The sequence below is a fragment of the Cornus florida genome, unplaced genomic scaffold, assembly GCF_030987335.1.
Source record: "Cornus florida cultivar Cherokee Brave unplaced genomic scaffold, ASM3098733v1 CherokeeBrave_3.0.0_Hap2_Chr11, whole genome shotgun sequence".
Classification (NCBI taxonomy): domain Eukaryota; kingdom Viridiplantae; phylum Streptophyta; class Magnoliopsida; order Cornales; family Cornaceae; genus Cornus; species Cornus florida.
In genome coordinates, this window is record NW_026775581.1 from 53140168 (window position 1) to 53158457 (window position 18290).

Sequence of the window (18290 nt, forward strand, 5' to 3'; positions counted from 1 at the left end):
TCTTCTAAGTCTGAACAGAAAACCACCAGATATATTTATTAATGGCATTGAGTAAATCCAATTCACTTAATTAGTTACTGTAGTTTCGAGATTGGATTTACACACTTGAACAACTATTCACTCAAACAGGGGAGTCACTCACCATTTGAGAGGGATTACTTCACTCTATGGATTTTCAAAGTCTCTCCACAATTGAAAGTTTCAAGTATTAATATTTATTATCTATCTCTTCCCTTCCTCGAGTTAGTTTTAAGAGCTTCTCTAAGTTTCATGCAAAATGGGTAAACTTTGAATTATCTACACAACCATGCCCGTTACACTCTCAAATGGAATTGGACCAATTGGTGGCTGGTATTTGGTCTATTTTGTGGTCCTTATTCTAATAATAATAATAATAGGGTTTCCCCAAATATATATACAACTTTTAAAATGAAGCTTGAATAGAACAATATAAACCTCCATCACATCATTTTTATGGTCATTCTTCCAAGAAAATCAAAGAAAAGGTTACAGTTTCTCGAAAAAGTCATTTAAGTTTCAAAATTATGCTCAAATCAAACAATATAAGAGTCCATCAATAGAATAATTGGACGGAAGAAATGTTGCTCATTTTCATTTTACATGTGGATTATAAAAGTTGCAATTATAAGCTACAGTAATTTTTGGCCCAAACAGTCTGAAAATGTGTACAATGAGTTAACCCCTTTAGAATACTTCCAAGTCTTATAATCCAATACTTCTGAAGAAATGAAAGTTTGATGCTCCGGTAGGAAATAAAATAATTGGACGGAAGAAAAAGAAGAAATGATGGATAGGACATCACTATGAAAGAGATTATGCATGTTTTTTTTTTTTTGTTTGATTGGATGGAAGATAAAAGCATAATCTCCTAATTTATTATGTTAGAGAGAATGAAAGATAAAGTTTTACATTATTTTTACCATTATGTCCTATAGTATCTATGTTATAGTAATTCATAGAGGATAATATTACAATTTAAAATTTGTGTAATTTATGATAATATTTAATTTAAAATTTCTATAATAATCTCTTTCCTTCCCAGTAATGTACATGAGACCTGAATATTTTTAAGTTTAAGTTTAGTTTTACTAGCACCTCAATATTTTTATTTATTTCAATTTTGTCACAAAACAAAGGGTAAAAAATAATAATAATAAATTCTTACAAAATCATTACCCAATAGCTTAAGACCTATTTAGTTTATAACTTTGAAAATGGAAGAATTCAAAAAACTTCAGTTATTTGAAATCAAATTGAGCTTTTTCTTCTTTTTTTTTTTTTTTTTTTTTTTGTATAATTGAATTTTCAAAAAGCTATATATATATATATATATATATATATATATATATATATATATTTCTAATTTGCTGTATATATATTTCTAATTTGCTGTTCTCTGAAAACAATTTTAACTGAAAATGAACACCACCCAAGAGGATCAGATCATGAAAATGAACACTACCCACCCGTGTAAGCTTTGGATTGAGGGCAAGCGCCCGCTACACCTAGTCTCAACAACAATCTATAACACCCATCTAGTCTGTAACTCTCAAAATAGAAAAATTCAGAAAACTTCAATTATTTGAAATCAAATTGAATTATCATTATTTTTTTATAATTGAATTTTCAAAAAGCTGTTTTCTTTGGGAGGGGTTACCGAGGCTCCAATTTTATCATCTGGCCCTCCATATCAAAGTTTAATTACTAAAGTGTCCTTCCCCTTCAATGAAGGTATAGAAGCAGCGACCACGGTGCACAACAGGAGAGAGAGAGAGAAGTTATTTCACTCTCATTGTCTATTCTCTCTCAAATTTTCTCTCTTTTTTTTTTTCTTCTTTTTCTGGTTGATCGCTCTTCCAACCTACTAATAATAATCGAAAAAATATTGAAGGCCTTCAAAACTCAACGTGAAAGCCGCGAGAAGGTACGGTAGTCAGCATCGGCGAACGGCGACGACTGTAGCGGCTCCTTCATTCTCTTCACAAAAGCAACATCTGCCTCTACAAATCACAATCCTTATACCAAATATTTATATTTATATATATATATATATACATACATATATACATGTATTTATATTGAGAAAGTTCTGAATTTTCTAGATACATATACTCTGTATAATCCATCAATCGAAGAATCATAGTGAGTAATTCTAGGCACCAAACTAATCTGGGTCCATTATTCAATTACAAAAATACCAAATTGTAAAAGATTATTGATTTTGTTCTATACTTTCTGGGTATATATGCCCTTCTGCTGCCTTGTCTATATGTTTCGAAGTTTTTAAGAAAATTTGCAATGATAGGAATCAGAAACTAAAAAGAAAAAAGAAAAAGAAAAAAATAAATAAAAAGAATAAAAAGAAAGAAGATAAATAGAAAAAAACAGTGATGAATAGAGCACAAAAAGATTATTATTTTGGAGATGGAGAGAGAAAGTAGGGCCTGAAAGAACCAACAGAGCCCCCAATTGACTGTTGACAGAGATGGCTTGAACAGGGGTAAATTGGTCCTATAATTATAGGAAGTTAGAGAGGAGAGCGCCAAAGGATAAAATTGTAGCGCCAATATCATCTCCCTTTTCTTTTTTAATTTTCAGTTCTCTAAAAACAATTTTAACTGAAAATGAACACCACTCAAGAAGATCAGATCATGGAAAAGAACACAATGAACACTACCACGCTCAACAACAATCTATAACAACCCATCTAGCCAGACTAGCCCAAGCATCAACACCACTGTTGTTAGCTATCGCCCCCGTTCTCAACTCTCAATCATTCAAATTTCATCTTCAATATAACATATACTTCAAAAACCTGGAAGACATTTTTTGACACAATTATTTATTTGAAACTAAGATAACCATGACGAACAAGCTTTCTTAAAAAAAAGATAACCATGAGGTAAACAAGAACTCTCCATCAATTCACAAGTTCTCAATTCAAACTATCAAAAATTCTAGAGATAGAATAGACTTGAATAAGTGAGGGTACATCATATATAAAGATGTACTAATCAAAGAGTGAGATCATCATCACTCTCCTCTTTTTCTTCCTTTTTCTCAGGAGCAGGAGGTGCTTCAGCATCTGGGGCACCACCGCCTCCAGGAGCTGCTGCTGCAGCTCCACCACCTCCACTGCTTCCACCAACAATCACCTACAAAAAAAAAAACACAAAAGAAGTTGGCATATCATACATAAAAAAGAGGGATGGTCTCAGTTCTCAATGAGAAATGCATGAATAATACTGAAATAAACATCATCAGCAAGCAAAAGGCACTTAATCAAGTGGAATGAGGACCAGAGCAGGTCCCTTATCCCAAGTCATTCAACTATTTCCGTAACTCTTGCCTCCTTACAAGTTAGGGTATCAGAATCATGCAGCCCATTACCATATATTTTGGACAGTCAGACCACAATCACAACAAAATACTGATGCTTTCAACCTATGGTCACATTTAATACAGAAAATGGTCACTACAACAGAAAAAAAAAGTATTTCTTTATTTTTGTTTCAAAATTGACGAAGAATAGGTGAAAATAATATTATTTTTGTTCCTTGTACTGAAAAAGAGAGAAGAAAAGAGAAATTAAGAAGAATAAAAAAATATAGGAAAATTTTGAAATTTTGCACCATACCTTTGAAAATCAGAGTGTGATCGTCTTTACATTTGACATTCGTTATTTTTAAATGTAATTAGGCTAAAGAGTTGGACCTTATATTTAAAATAATTAAATTTATTAAGTCCAAAATTAATTGAAGGCCCAAATAAATTCGGAAGAAGAACAAAATAACACAATTTAGTATAATCGATAGAATCGTAAGATTCTAAGCGATTTTACGATCCTAATTCTGACTTTATAGATTCTACTAAGATTCCACTTCCCAGAGATTTTAGATGGGATCGAGATCAGTTTGGCAATTTGAGATCGTAGAATCGTAAGATTCTATGATCAAGAATCGGGATTTTAACAACTTTGGATCCAACTAGTCTGGAATGTCGTCCAGATCCCAATCATGAAACTGTCGCTGAAAATGCACATCCCAAGTGATCCTCCCGCTATCAAGCCAATAAAAGTCGGCCACCCGAGCATGCCTGTCAAGGGCAATCTTGAAGAGCCTGGGAAACGAAAAAGCCAACGAACGCTCGCCACACCATATGTCCTCCCAAATCTGAGTTGCCCTCTCAAACTCTGAATCTGATATGTTTGGAAATCATCCTAACCCTTTCGAATAAACTTCCAAACACCAACGCTCGGAAGATCTCACCACTCGGGAGCACCACACATCTCTTTCCTCCCCAAAACGGCAAGAGATGACTGTCCTCCATACCCAATGGCGCTCACCTCCAAATCTACACAACCACTTCCCTAGCAAAGCCTTATTGAAAAGGATAACCCTCATGATACCCAAGCCTCCCAACTGAAGAGGTCTACACACCTGCTCCCATCGAACAAGGTGATAGTTGAATTCATCCCCCAATCCACCCCAAAGGAAATTCCGCTGACCTTCTCAATCCTTTCAGCCATAGAAATTGGAATCTGAAAAAGAGAGGAAATATATAGGAAGGCTTGACAACGTGCTTTTCATGAGGGTAACCTTCCCACCCTTAAAAAGATATTACTTCTTCCACTCGGCATGCCTCTTCTCGAACCTCTCGATCACAGGGTCCAGCCCCCACCCTTCTCGACGGCCAACCCAAAGGCAAACCCAAATAAGAAATGGGGAAAGAGGAAACCCCACACCCTAGCACCGCAGCAAGATTGGCAATGTCCTGCACCTCCCCCACCAGAACCAAGGAGCTCTTCCCCACGTTCAATTTTAGGCCAGAGACAACCTGAAAGCAAACAAAGACACACCTTAAGTATCTCAGGGGACACATCTGCATCACAAAACACCAAAGTATCATCCATAAATAACAAATGGGAGATCTCGAGCAAATGATCCAAATCTCTGCCACCCTAAAGCCCCTAATAAATCCCAAGTCCACAGCCCTCCTCATCAACCTGCTAAGGGCCTCTATAGCGAGGATGAACAAAAAAAAACAGAGAGCGAATCTCCTTGTCTCAATCCCCGGGAACTGCCAAATAAGCCAGACGGAGCCTCATTCACCATAACCGAAAACCTCACAGATGAAATGCAGAACTCGATCCACCTCCTCCACCTCTCCCTAAGCCCAACTCTCCAACGTGTACAACAAAAAACTCCAACAAACATGATCATCTGCTTTCTCAATATCAAGCTTACATAGAGCTCTTGGAATGCCACAACTCAATCTAGAGTCCACACACTCACTGGTAACAAGAGTAGAATCCAAAATCGGACTACCATCGATAAAAGCATTATAGGATTCCGAGATAACTCCATCCAAGACACAATTAATTAAACAGGTATAGTTGAGTTGAATAGTTGAGTTGAATAGGTTGACCTCCAAAACACGAACACAACACTATTTATTTAAACAGGTTGACAAGATTATGACGGGAACAAAATTAAAGTCAACCCAAACCCACTAACTTAGTATCGTGTTCAAGTCGGGTTGAATTTTGCCACCCCTAGTTTCCACTAGCGTGGGAATGTGGGTTGGTCAACTTCATCGATCTAGAAATCTTCAAGTTCATTTCGCCTAAATCATGTGTTACCTAGACTTGCCGGAACCGGCGAGGGTGTCTATGTCAACACGACACGGACACGGGATATGTGTCGGACGCTTCAACTTCGTCCGACACAACTGACGACAGAAACCTTCACATCTAGTTCAAAAATAGTGGTTCACTAGTTTGTCGAAAAGGGTTTTGAACGTAGAAGATGGCTAAAAAAATGCATGCCTCTATATTCCTTTACAATTTACTAGAGTAACTTTTAAACTTACTGTGTGGGTTACAGCCTAAACACAGCTGTCACCCACTATCTCTTTAAAACTTCTTTTTAACTTACTATGTTGGTTACAATCATGCACCTGTTCTGCTGTGAGTATTTTTATTTGTTTATTATTTTTCTTTCAAGTAAAAGTAAAACTTGTGGGTTATAGCTGTAAGGCTGTAACATACATATATAAATATATATAATTATATATTAGTATATATATATTTAGTATTTACTTACAAAATTTACTGCTTGCCACTTACTAGTTGAACCATTGTAACATCTTTCTCATTACCACTTACCAGTTGTATCATCTTTCTCTTTGACTAAAACACAAAGTTATTTATTGTATTCCTGTATATGTGTGCCATGCCCTATATCTGTGATTGATAATTATTTTTATTTTTGCCGTGTCCAAGTACCTGTGTCTGACTTCTGGACATTTTCTTTTTCGTGTCCCCATGTCTCTAATTTGATAGAACTATGGATCCGACCCCTACACATGCACCCATGTCCGACACCCATAGCCGAATCCAGGTAACATAGCCTAAATCACACAAAAATCTCGCCCAACATCAAGCCCTGGCTATTTCCAAGAAGAGACACCCGGACTTGTCAGTGAAGGCATAGCGTTTAGTCGGCGAGATAAAAAAATAGACATAACGAATACACAATCAAAAAATCTCTACGTCTATGAACTTTTAAGGTGTATTAAGTTTCACATTTGCTCTTTAAGGAGAGGGCTAGAGACCTCATTCAACTTAGATTGATCTAAGCCAAAGGCAGATCTATGCCAAGATAACCCTTTTTTGAAATACTTCCATAGTGCTCCTAGAACAAAATGAAAATAGTAAATCCCAGCACAAGGAGACATCTCCTTAAATTAGCCAGAAATATGTTGAAAAGGGAGGATGAAATCATCATCCATACCTCAAAAGATGTTACTTGGGATATCAAATAACCCTCTTCATGGCTGATAGAAAAGAGGGCAATCTTTTCCTTAACACAAGACCTGGCACGTGTTTTTCGATCACTTGGAATGTTGTTTGAGCTTCGGTAGTTGCGCAAAACTTTGGACTGAAGCTTATTTCATACCTCGGTGACATATAAAATGACTGCACCACAGAAAATAAACCTGGTTTGTCCTGTGAAGAGTGTGTCGAGATTGACCTCCGTTGCTGCTGAAGTGGCATTCTAGTGGTTCGCTTCTGCAAAATTGGGAAGGCAAACAGTTATAGAACCAGTTAATATCACAATTGAGAAGACAAAAGAGGGAAGGCAGAAATGGGATACAGTATCCTATGACAACCTTACTCTTTAAACTTAGTACCAGGAACACTTTGCTGAGTTATTCACTACAGCAAGTGCAGGCAGAATAATTGTAACATAATATTTTAACTTCAATATACGTTAAAAAAAAAAAAAAAAAAGTAATGAAATCATAGGAGTTAAACAATACATTTACAGGAATGTTTTGGTGGAATCTAGAACTATAGCTCCCATAGGTGAATCCAGAAATCATTATACGCATACATAATAGGGTACGCATAACTGCATAAGGTACATCACTCAAACATATATTTCATTTTCTATGGTCTATATGCACTTAAAATAATGTGGTCAATATAATATAGACAAATGGCAAACTGTTTCCAAGAAACACTATAAACTTTAAATGCTAGTTTTATATAACTACAAAACATAAAGTATGGATATTTACAAAGCAAGATTAAAATCAAAAGTATGACAAGATGAGAAGATATTTGTAACAACTGTGATATGTTAAATTTTAAAAAGAAAATCTCAAATTTTACATATAGGATAAACTAATCTATATCAAAATAGAATATACCATAGTCCTAAAGACACACATAAAAAGAATAAAAAGAAAAAAATATATAGTATTCTAAAATAGGGAAGAAAAAGATGATCTGTTAAGAGACGCGATCCATCTCCGTAGAGAGACTGGAGGAAAACAACCTACAATAAAGTAGATTAGGCAAGCCTATGATAAGTAGGAAAATGCAAGTGAAAACCTTAGTTGCTTCAATTTAAGAATATGTAATTCTAGTTCTTAATGAATATGTTCTCCCTCATGTCATTGGAATACACGCATAATAAATAATATGACTTAGTTATTTAAGATTTCTAAATATGGCTTTAATTAATTTCCTTTACCTGGAAAGTACAAAATCACTATTAACTAAGTTTAGGAAATACGCATACATGGAAAAAAAACATATATGTACACGCACATACATATCTCCACTTTAGAGAGACAGAAACATAGACTGAAACTCCTTAGTACATGCAAATATTGTATGTGATTGTCAGATGAATACAGACAAGTTAAACATGATATCAATGTGCAACAATGCTTATACAATTATACTTGTATACTCATGTAGTCACATGTATACATGGCACATTAGCAAGGACCAAGAAAGATTTTAAACCGACTATGGAACACAGAGTTCTAGTATGGGGTTGGCTCAAGTGGGTAAGAACTTGGCCCTGGTGCCTCGGGAAGCATCAGGTCTGAGGTTCGACTCCTCTTGCGTGCAAACAATTCCTTGAGAAGAAGAAGAAAACAACGGCACGGGATCGATTGAACCATTTTCCATAGTCGTTCCATTAGAGAGAGAGGTGATGTGAATGAGGGTGTGGGTGGAGTTGAGAGGGGTGAATGGATGAGGGAGAATATTGGAGATGTAAGTACATGTTTGGGTTTAACATATGAGGGGAATGAAGAGAGAGTAATGGAGATGATCCACTCCATAGATGATGGGTGGAAAGTGGTCAACTAAGAAGCACGGACATGGATACGACACGACACAGACACGGCGACATAGCAAATCCAAAAATATTAGAACACGGACATGGCGAATAGTATATATATATATATATATATATATGTGATGTAGTACTTTAAAAATTACTGAGTGTAATTATTTTCCATCAACATCACAATGAAAAAAAAACACAAATCATAACTCATAACTAATAAACTATAAAAGAAAAATGTTGCATAGTTATAAAATTAAATAAAAAACAAGACATTAGAATAATAATTAGTATCATTTAATCATCATTGCAACCTAGGAAGCACGGACACTCCAAAATGGGCGAAGAATCCGTGTGCAACACGCCCCGACACGTGTCGGACACGCCAAAAAACGTGTCTGGAATTTTTTTTTTTTTTTTTTTGATTTTCGGACACGGCACGGACACGGCTCAGACAGCTCGGACACGGCTCGGACACACTTTTCTGGAATTTTTTTTTTTTAATTTTTAATGCTGATATGTTATTTTTTTTTTTTAATTTTTAATGCTGATATGTTCTATTTTTTGTTTTGTACTACCCTTTTGGTATTGTAAATGGTAAAAGTCCTAGGTCAAATGATGGATGGGAATAGATGATAGTACACTGATTTGTTTTTGTATCTTTTTTGGGGACTAGCCTTTAGGTTTTTGTGAATATTAAGTGCTAACAGTAAAGTCCTGAATGTTAAACAATCATGAATGTTAATAGTCCTTTCTGTCTATGCTTTTGTATTTGAAGTAAAGTTGCAATGATGATTAAATGATACTAGTTATTATTCTAATGTCTTGTTTTTTATTTGATTTTATAACTATGCAACATTATTCTTTTATAGTTTATTAGTTACGAGTTATGATTTGTATTTTTTCTCATTGTGAGGTTGATGGAAAATAATAACACTCGGTAATTTTTAAAGTACTACATCACACACACACACACACACATATATATATACTATTTGCCATGTCCGTGTCCTAATTTTTTTGGATTTGCCGTGTCGCCGTATCCGTGTCGTGTTGTATCCGTATCCCGTATCCGTGTCCGTGCTTCTTAGATTGCAACTTTACTCCAAATACAAAAGCATAGACAGAAAGGACTATTAACATCCATGACTGTTTAACATTCAGGACTTTACTGTTAGTACTTAATATTCACAAAAACCTAAAGGCTAGTCCCCAAAAAAGATACAAAAACAAATCAGTGTACTATCTATCTATTCCCATCCATCATTTGACCTAGGACTTTTACCATTTACAATACCAAAAGGGTAGTACAAAACAAAAAATAGAACATATCAGCATTAAAAATTAAAAAAAAAAAATAACATATCAGCATTAAAAATTAAAAAAAAAAAATTCCAGAAAAGTGTGTCCGAGCCGTGTCTGAGCCGTGTCCGAGCTGTCTGAGCCGTGTCCGTACCGTATCCGAGCCGCGTCCATGCCATGTCCGAAAATTAAAAAAAATAAAAAAATTCCAGACACGTTTTTTTGCGTGGCCGACACGTGTCGGGGCGTGTCCGACGCGTGTCCGTGTCCGACACGTGTCGGACACGGATTCTTCGCCCATTTTGGAGTGTCCGTGCTTCCCAGGTGGTCAACAAGAACAAGAATCCTTCTTGTAATAGGGAGAGGCAAAGGGAGGTGAGAAATCTCATTTATACGTGAACTACCAAGGTAAGAAAGGGGTGGAGAAGGTTAGGGGAAAGGCATTGTTTGCCGATGAAGTTCTGTGTTGCTTCATGGAATGTTCGTGGTATCAATGTTTGGACAAGAGGAATGAGGTGAAGTTGGTGGTGCGGAAGTGGGGTGCCCAGGAGACGAAGTTGGCTTCAGTTCCAGAAAAGGTGGTGAGGAGTCCATAAGGTGGGTGATTTGCGGAGTAGGAGGCGTTGGATCCTACGGGTACTTTAGGGGTATTCTTGTGATGTGGGATAGGTCGTGGACCTCCAAGGTGGATGCATGGACAGGGAGGTTCTCGTTCTCTTGTGTTTTTTTTCAATGGACGATGGTTTCCACTAGGCTCTTTCCAAATTTTACAGTTTTGTTGAGGATGGGGTTGGGACTCTTTGTGGGAGAGTTGAGTTCAGCCCGGAGGCATTGGTCCCTTCCTTGGTGTGTGGGTGGGCATTTCAATGAGAGTAGATCTCCGTTGAAGAGATCTTTGGGTGGAAGGTGCACTTTTGAGCAGTTTTCCAAGTTGATTGATTTGCAGCTGGACTGACAGCCATTCACTTGGTCTAGTTGGATAGAGGACCATATTTTATGGAGGAGGGTCATTGCTTGTCGCTGGGGGGAGGATGAGGGTGGGTGGTTGTCTAGGGAGACGAGATCACAAGTGGGAGTGGGTGCTTGGAAGCTTATTCGAAAGGGATGGGATGAGTTTTCCAAATGCATCTGATTCAAAGTTAGGAGTGGGAGACATGTCAGGTTTTAGGAGGATTGCTGGTGTGGGGACTTTGTGTTTGCTCGTAGGTTTCCTCGGCTTTTCAGAATCTCCACGAGCAAACGAGCTCGGGTTGTTGACAGTTATACACTTGATAACGTGAGGTTGATTTGGGACATGCAGTTTCGCAGAGATTTTCATGATTGGAAGCTTACGGAGGTCGCTGAGTTCCTAGCTTTACTCTATAGCTAGGTGGCGGAGGCCGAGGGCATGGATGAGATGGTTTGGGCTTTCTACCGAAGCTTGCCTGAGATTCCAGGCCCTTCTTTTCCTTAGAAGGCAATTTGGAAGTCCAAAGCTCCGTTAAAGGTGACTTTGTTTCGCTTGGTCAGCCGCCCTCGGGAGTATTCTCACTCTTCATAACCTTCGAAGGAGACAACATATGGTGGTGAATTGGTGCTGTATGTGCAAGAAGATGGAAGCAACTGTAAATCAAGGCTAGAGTGGTTACTACCATTACCATCATTTGCCATCAGACCGGATAAATCAAGGTTATGACACCAACTGACATAGCGGAAGCGGGAAAAGAGATGAATATCTCACACAGAGCAAAAGCTCAAACAGTTTATAAAACTGACATATTGTTAATTTCATTCAAGCTGCCCTCAAAAATACAAAGGTAAGCCTTATTATAGCCTAATCTGAACTTGCTCACCAAGTAAAGGAATGCAACTTGCCTTCACTTTCATAATGATGCGGACCCACTTTCTCACATGTCACCTTACTCACTAAGTAAATGAATGAAACTTGCACTTACTTTCATAATGATGCTCTCACATGTCACCTCCTTACTAAGTAAAAGAATGCAACTTGCACTCACTTTCATAATGATGCTCTCACATGTCACCTCCTTGCTCACTAAGTAAGAGAATGCAACTTGCACCTTTTTGTTTACCCATATATATTATTATATATTATATATATTAAATCATGGATGACCTGCATCAAGAAGGTATGGCCTAGTGAATCTTCAAAAGGGTATGGATTTTAAATATGGGCTAGTTCGAAGAAATGAAAAGAGGAGTGGGACACATGACCATGGGCTGGTCATAAATCATATACAAAATCAAGCAAAAAGAGAAGAGGTGGGGCATAGTGAAAACCCATCAGAAAAGGCCACCAATCCAACCCAACCAATCAGTTCGCAGAAGATAGGCATGGCTCCAAATCCATGTCCAACATGTACCATCTCATACCCTCGACATGCTTTTCCTACATAACAATTAAAGTCTCCTTCCACGTCTAATTTTCCTACTTTGGGGTGCACAAGTGCTAAGTGCTGACTATATTATCCAGCCACTTTCTAATATTAATTATAACATCTTTAATATTATCATAAATAATTATCTCTACTCCATTTTTATGTTTATCTTTTCCAGTTTAATAAATTTTATATTCTGTGTTCTCACTATTTCTGACCTTTTACTGACTTAGTTTCATGTAGACATAAGAATATCAACTTTCCTAATCATAATGACTACCAACTCCATTTCTTGCACGTCAATATTCCTATATTCCAAGTCCCAAGTCTAATCATACTATCATGAACTAACTTCCTTTATTATTATTGATTGAACATATCTCTTGCTAGGAAATTGTGTGAGATAAAAACCTCACTAACACTTGGTAAAAGAAAATAAAATAAAATAAAGAAGTTAGCTATAATTTTTATTACCTTTGTTATTGGAAGACTGTGAATTTTCACGAACATTGAGGAGGTTTTTTTTTGTTCAAATTCATATTCGTAATCCATACCTGAATCAGTTGACAAGAAAAAACATTATACCATTAACAACTTTGAACAAGATGTGTCAAACTGTTTTTTCTTTGCCACACTCATGAAATATAAGTGAGCTTATTGTAAGAGAAAGGAATCAAACAACAACCTGACAGCTTCACTCGCCGCTCATCCAAGAAATTTTCACCAACAAACCATGAAATTTACGTCCAGATATGGAACAAAAGAAGAAGATATCCATTAGCTTTGGCTATTAAGAATTCAGGGTAAACATTTTACAAACCACAATAGCAAACAAATCCAAGCCAAGAATGAAACAAAAGACTATATAAACTACAAGTAGATGACATGAGAAACCAGGCCTGATGTTTAAAAACGTGAAAAAGTTCATTCGTGATTGGAAGTTTGAAATCTTGAGAAGTCTTGAAACATATGTTGCCATTATTAAACCCTGCTCTGGCCAACCTCTCCACTGCAAGAAACCAAAAAAAAGGCAAATATAATTAACGAATTTGCTTAAACCGAAGAGAGAGAAGGAACAGAAAAATGTGTTGTAAACATGCCAAATTCTACAATCAAACCCCACTCAAAAGGATCTTATTAAAAAAATAATAATAATAATAATAAAATAAAAAATAGAAAAGGGATCTACCGGTATTGCACGAGGTCAACAAACATTAACGTTATTGGGCACGATTAGCACCAATGTCATCAATATCATGAGAGCAGAGGAACTGAGTAAGTATTGTTAACATACAGTGGCATGCGCCTCGTGCAGGTAATATTCTATCTTAAGACCGATCCTTTCATAGATCTCAAGCAACAACATCACCGACATCATCAACCTCTTTTTGTCCTTGCATGCCTGAGCCAATTTACTGCTACCACTGCCCATTAATATCCACCGCTCCTCTTCATTATATGCCATGATCATAGAGACAATCTGTTCACGTAATGTCTCCATTCTACTTAACTTTGGGTCACCAACATTAACATGAAAAGCTAGAGAAACTGATGAGAAAAAAGAACGTGAATATATCGAAAGCAAAGCAGCCAACTCTATGAGCTTTCCTTCCTCTGCATAATGGCAAATGACGTCCTGAACGTCCTTTTTCTCCATGTCTGATACTCGAAACCTAATAACCTCCAATTGTTTTTTCTGTCACAAAATAATAACGAATCACAATAAGCGACTTTTGGAACAACATTACTCTAATTTATATCAACATACTTAATTGATCTGAATGATGGATTTTCTACTATCAATGTGAGTGATATGCTAGAGAACCATACCATTTCCGGCAGGAAAAACATGATAATCAACTTGAAAATAGAATCTTTAGGGATCCACTGAACATTGTGGCTGACAAAAAACCAAAAAAAACCTCAAACAAATCCAAAATTACCAAAAGATGAAAAAGAAGAAGAAGATATATATATATATATAGTTTCCCTCTGTGTGCATAAGTACAGTGAAAGAAAGAAACAAATCCAAGATGAATCCGAACTTCTACCTCAGAGTTTCTAAAGCTTCAATAAGAGGGGGCAGCCCATCCACACCTTCCGACCCAAGCGCTGAATCTTGTTCGTCCAGCGACATAAGTCATCTGGGGACACAATCGATGAGCTTCCTTTCTACACAAACGGTTGAACCTTTTAGAACTTGAAACATCAGGCAAATGGCAAAAAATTACATATCAACCAACAACTAACACAAAAATTTAAGAGGGCACATATACAAAATCTGATAGAATGGAAATGTGATAGTGAGTAAATATTGACTGTCAGAGAACTTTCCCCCATTTATTGCTGTTCTCTACACCTCAGTCAATCCTATCTGTTTTGTCTCCTCAACTTCCCTTTTCTTCTAGCCTTATGCCCTAATCTCATCTTCCCATTGTCATAATCCCCTTCTTTCATTCTGATTCTAAATGTTCTCCATGATCCACACCCTTCTTTGTTTCTGTTTATTACAACCCAAATCAACATACCTTCTGACAATCTTCGGCCTTAACCCAAGCACCCTTTACCGGGAACCGATAAAACGCAGCCCTACAATCAAAGCCCTAACCCCGCTGCCTTCATCCTCACAGAAATCCATCACCACCCAACCTAATCTATATCAACATTAACTGTACACCCTTCACGAAACCCTACCACCGATTACCCTAACATTCCAAACACTTGTAAACAACATTGAAGAAAAAAGCAGAAGAGGTACCTGCAGCTTCGCCGGGCCCTAGAATGTCGCTGGAAGTCTGGTGCTCTCTCACAACCGATTTGGGAGGTTTACTTTTATAGAACCAAAGACAAAAGGGAATCAACTTGACCCATACCCAAACTTACCCAATTCCTTATTATTTCTTACGTTCAAATGATTATGCATGGGCACCATCGGTACTCATGGAATAAACACATTCACTGAAAAAAAAATTGTTAATTTTAAATTGGAATGTGTGGCCTTGTTTGTTACTTGTTCTTGATCAATGAGATGGAACAAATTGTTCATAATATTTTTATTTATGTTGGTATTTAAGATTTAAGAGTTTGGATATTTGCATATGACGTGTGCTGATTTAATACAAAAATTTTGTTCTTTGAAAATTATTCTACAGTTTTTCTTACCATGCAGAATTTTAAATTAAAAAAATTAAGAATTATTCTATATTCTGATTTTCTGAAAAATTGTTCTCAAAAACAATTCCGAGAGTGCAAACCAAACCGGGCCAATGTCACTCTGAGACATTCCATCGAACAACTTCCTTGCTTCTTCTCTATCTTACCCATGACAAGAAATTGTTAATCCATAGCCTATTGTCACAACACGCACGCACATACAGAGAGAGAATCTGATGAGAGAGAAGTTGGTTCGGGTTTATTGAAGAGGAAATGGATAAAAGCTCTCCCCTAAAAGATTCAAAATTAGATGAACAGAAATTCGGAGAGAGAAAAATCCAACCACGACCAAAAACAAAATAATTGAAAAACCAAAGTTCGGCCAAAGCAAAACAATTTCAGAAAACCCAAATCAGGAGTACTGTAGCCCTAGTTTTTTCCTCCTCAGAATTTCTTCTACTTCAGCGAAGAAGTAAAAATATTGTATCCATCATCCTCCTATGCTTCACTCTGGAGAACTTGATTAGTGATGGAAGAAAAGGACTCCTTGAAGACAAAGAAGCGGAGTCAGGAAACTCATCCAACCATAGCAATAACGAGGGGAGAGAGCAAAAAAAATTTGTTGTGATCTCCAATCTGCGACCTGAAAATTTTTCTTGAGGAGATCGAGCCCAACGTTCCACACAGAGAGGGGCGAGATGGAGATGGAGATGGAGATGGAAGACGAGGATGGGTAATAAAAGTTTTCACTCAACCGAGAAAGTCGCTGGAAGTCTCGTCCTCTCTCCCAATCGATTTGGGAGGTTTACGTTTTTTTTTTTTTTCCGTTTTTTTTTTAAGGGTTTTGTCAAATTACATTTGAGTGGAGCATTTTACACTTATTACATCGACTTCCCTTATTACAGATAATCAAGTTTCATATGTTAAATTACATGATTAAATGTTGTTTATACCCCTATATAATTAATAGTATATCAATAAAAATAGTTTCAGTAGTGCTGGACTTCACGAAATTAAAAAAAAAAAAAAAAAAAAATCAAGCAAATCAAATAGTAAGTACGATGTCGTATTTCTCCACCCAAGTCACTCTCTTCTTTTTCTTAGGCTAGTTTCTCTCTCTCAATATTCTCTTTCCAAAAGTATAAAGATGCATAACCTTCTTATACTATAAGTCATTATAGACATCATAGACGTCAACATTGAAATCCATCAAATTTCACCATATAACCATGTAAGCATATAAAGCCATATTCAATCACATAGGCATGCAAATTTACACTTCTTGACCAACTTTGACATAAAATTCATTCTTGAAAGCTATACCACATACTCATCATGCATATATCATCATTATATACATATACTTTAGCATGCTCTTACAACAATAAATTCACAAAAGACCAAAGGATGTGAGACTTAGAAATCCCTAGCTCAAGGATGTTAGCCAACCAAGCCCTTAACTAGTCCTAATTTCAAATTTGCTCCAAACCCTATCAATGGTGGTCTAAAAAAATAACCTTTATTAAGCTCTTCCATTTTCCCTTCTATGGCTTCTTCAAATTCCTACTCCAAACTTCTCAAATTGGAGCTTGAAACATAGAAGACATATATGTGTATATAGGTATAGAGAGAGAAAGAGAAAGGAAGGAGGTTGGCCGAAGTGGGGAAGAGGAGTGGGAGGTGGCTTGGTCTTCCTTTTTGCCTTCTGGTCCAAATGATGCCACATGTCAACACATTGTGGATTCTAACTTAAAGTAAACTTACTACATTGCTCTCTCTTTTCTATTACAATGCCATGCTTGTCCCCAGAATATCTCATCTAATACATAGATACATATATATGTATATATGAGTGGAATGTCTATAATGTCCTTTAATGCAAATGGCAAAACAGGGAGAGGTTCTCGAACCCGGAAGTCGTCCCGACTTCAAAAAATTCTAAAAATAATCCTGTCACTAACAATTGGCTTAGAATAATTAAAAATGCATTTCTAAGACTCTTGGCTAGAGAAAAAGACTTAAACCGCCCCGATAAGAGTGTTCGAATATAGGACATTACACTTGCACACAATAATAGTGTTTGAAAAATTTGGAAAAATATAGGACATTACACTTGCACACAATAAGAGTGTTTGAATAGTGGTAGAAAGATATCAACATCCTACGGCGATTGTGGATAATTATTTCCATCGAGTTTTAAAGTACATTTACAAATTAGGGAAGAGTATAATCTATCCACCAAATATGAACGAGGTACCTCCAGAGATTCAACATAATGATAAATTGGTAGAGATAAAGGTGAGCCATCAAGTCCTCCTATGAAAAATAAAAGTAAGATTGAAAGAGTAATCCAAGTGCGTGAATAAAGATAAGATATTGTATTTACTTCCGATTCCTTTTTAAATGGGTAGGAAAACCTAATTATGAGAATGTAACATTTCGTATTTTTCTGAATTTTTCTTTATTTTTATTTCATTTTTTTACGTGTCTTGGTTTGTGCGCTATGTGGGTCCCGATGTTCTTCTTTATTTTATTTCATTCACCTATTTATTGATATGAGGCATGGATATATATATAGGGGTGTGTGTGTGTGTGATTATGTGTGTCGTTGAGTGGAAAAGGGATATTTTGTGACATAAGAGTAAATGGGGTGATACTTGATGGGCATTTTAGGCATTGTGAATTTCTTTGACCTTTTACCAACGAAGGTGTTAGAATTGGTGACTTGGCTTCTTTTTGCACCCATTCTCTTCCTCTCATTTCGGACCACACATCTCTCTCTACCTTT

General features: G+C 36.6%; 1 protein-coding gene across 4 annotated transcripts; it reads right to left on the minus strand.

Annotated features, from left to right (window-relative positions):
• Window positions 1-2879: 2879 nt before the first annotated feature.
• Window positions 2880-17145, minus strand: LOC132282320 (large ribosomal subunit protein P3-like). 4 transcript variants are annotated; one of them, XR_009471749.1, is made up of 9 exons: window positions 15108-16421; window positions 14401-14521; window positions 14180-14249; window positions 13539-14045; window positions 13035-13358; window positions 12824-12903; window positions 6816-7093; window positions 6308-6716; window positions 2880-3176 (listed from the first exon to the last, which is right to left on the minus strand). XR_009471749.1 is itself a non-coding variant. In XM_059783950.1 (9 exons), the coding sequence occupies exons 6-9, from the start codon at window positions 12899-12901 to the stop codon at window positions 3036-3038; spliced, it is 414 nt and encodes a 137-aa protein (XP_059639933.1). In that variant the 5' UTR covers window positions 12902-12903; window positions 13035-13358; window positions 13539-14045; window positions 14180-14249; window positions 14401-14521; window positions 15108-16387; the 3' UTR covers window positions 2880-3035. The 4 variants fall into 4 exon arrangements, 1 of the variants encoding a protein (XP_059639933.1); XM_059783950.1 differs by lacking the exon at window positions 6308-6716 and having other exon boundaries at window positions 6816-6897; window positions 6981-7093; window positions 15108-16387; XR_009471748.1 differs by lacking the exons at window positions 6308-6716; window positions 15108-16421 and adding an exon at window positions 17020-17145.
• Between the last annotated feature and the right edge of the window lie 1145 nt (window positions 17146-18290).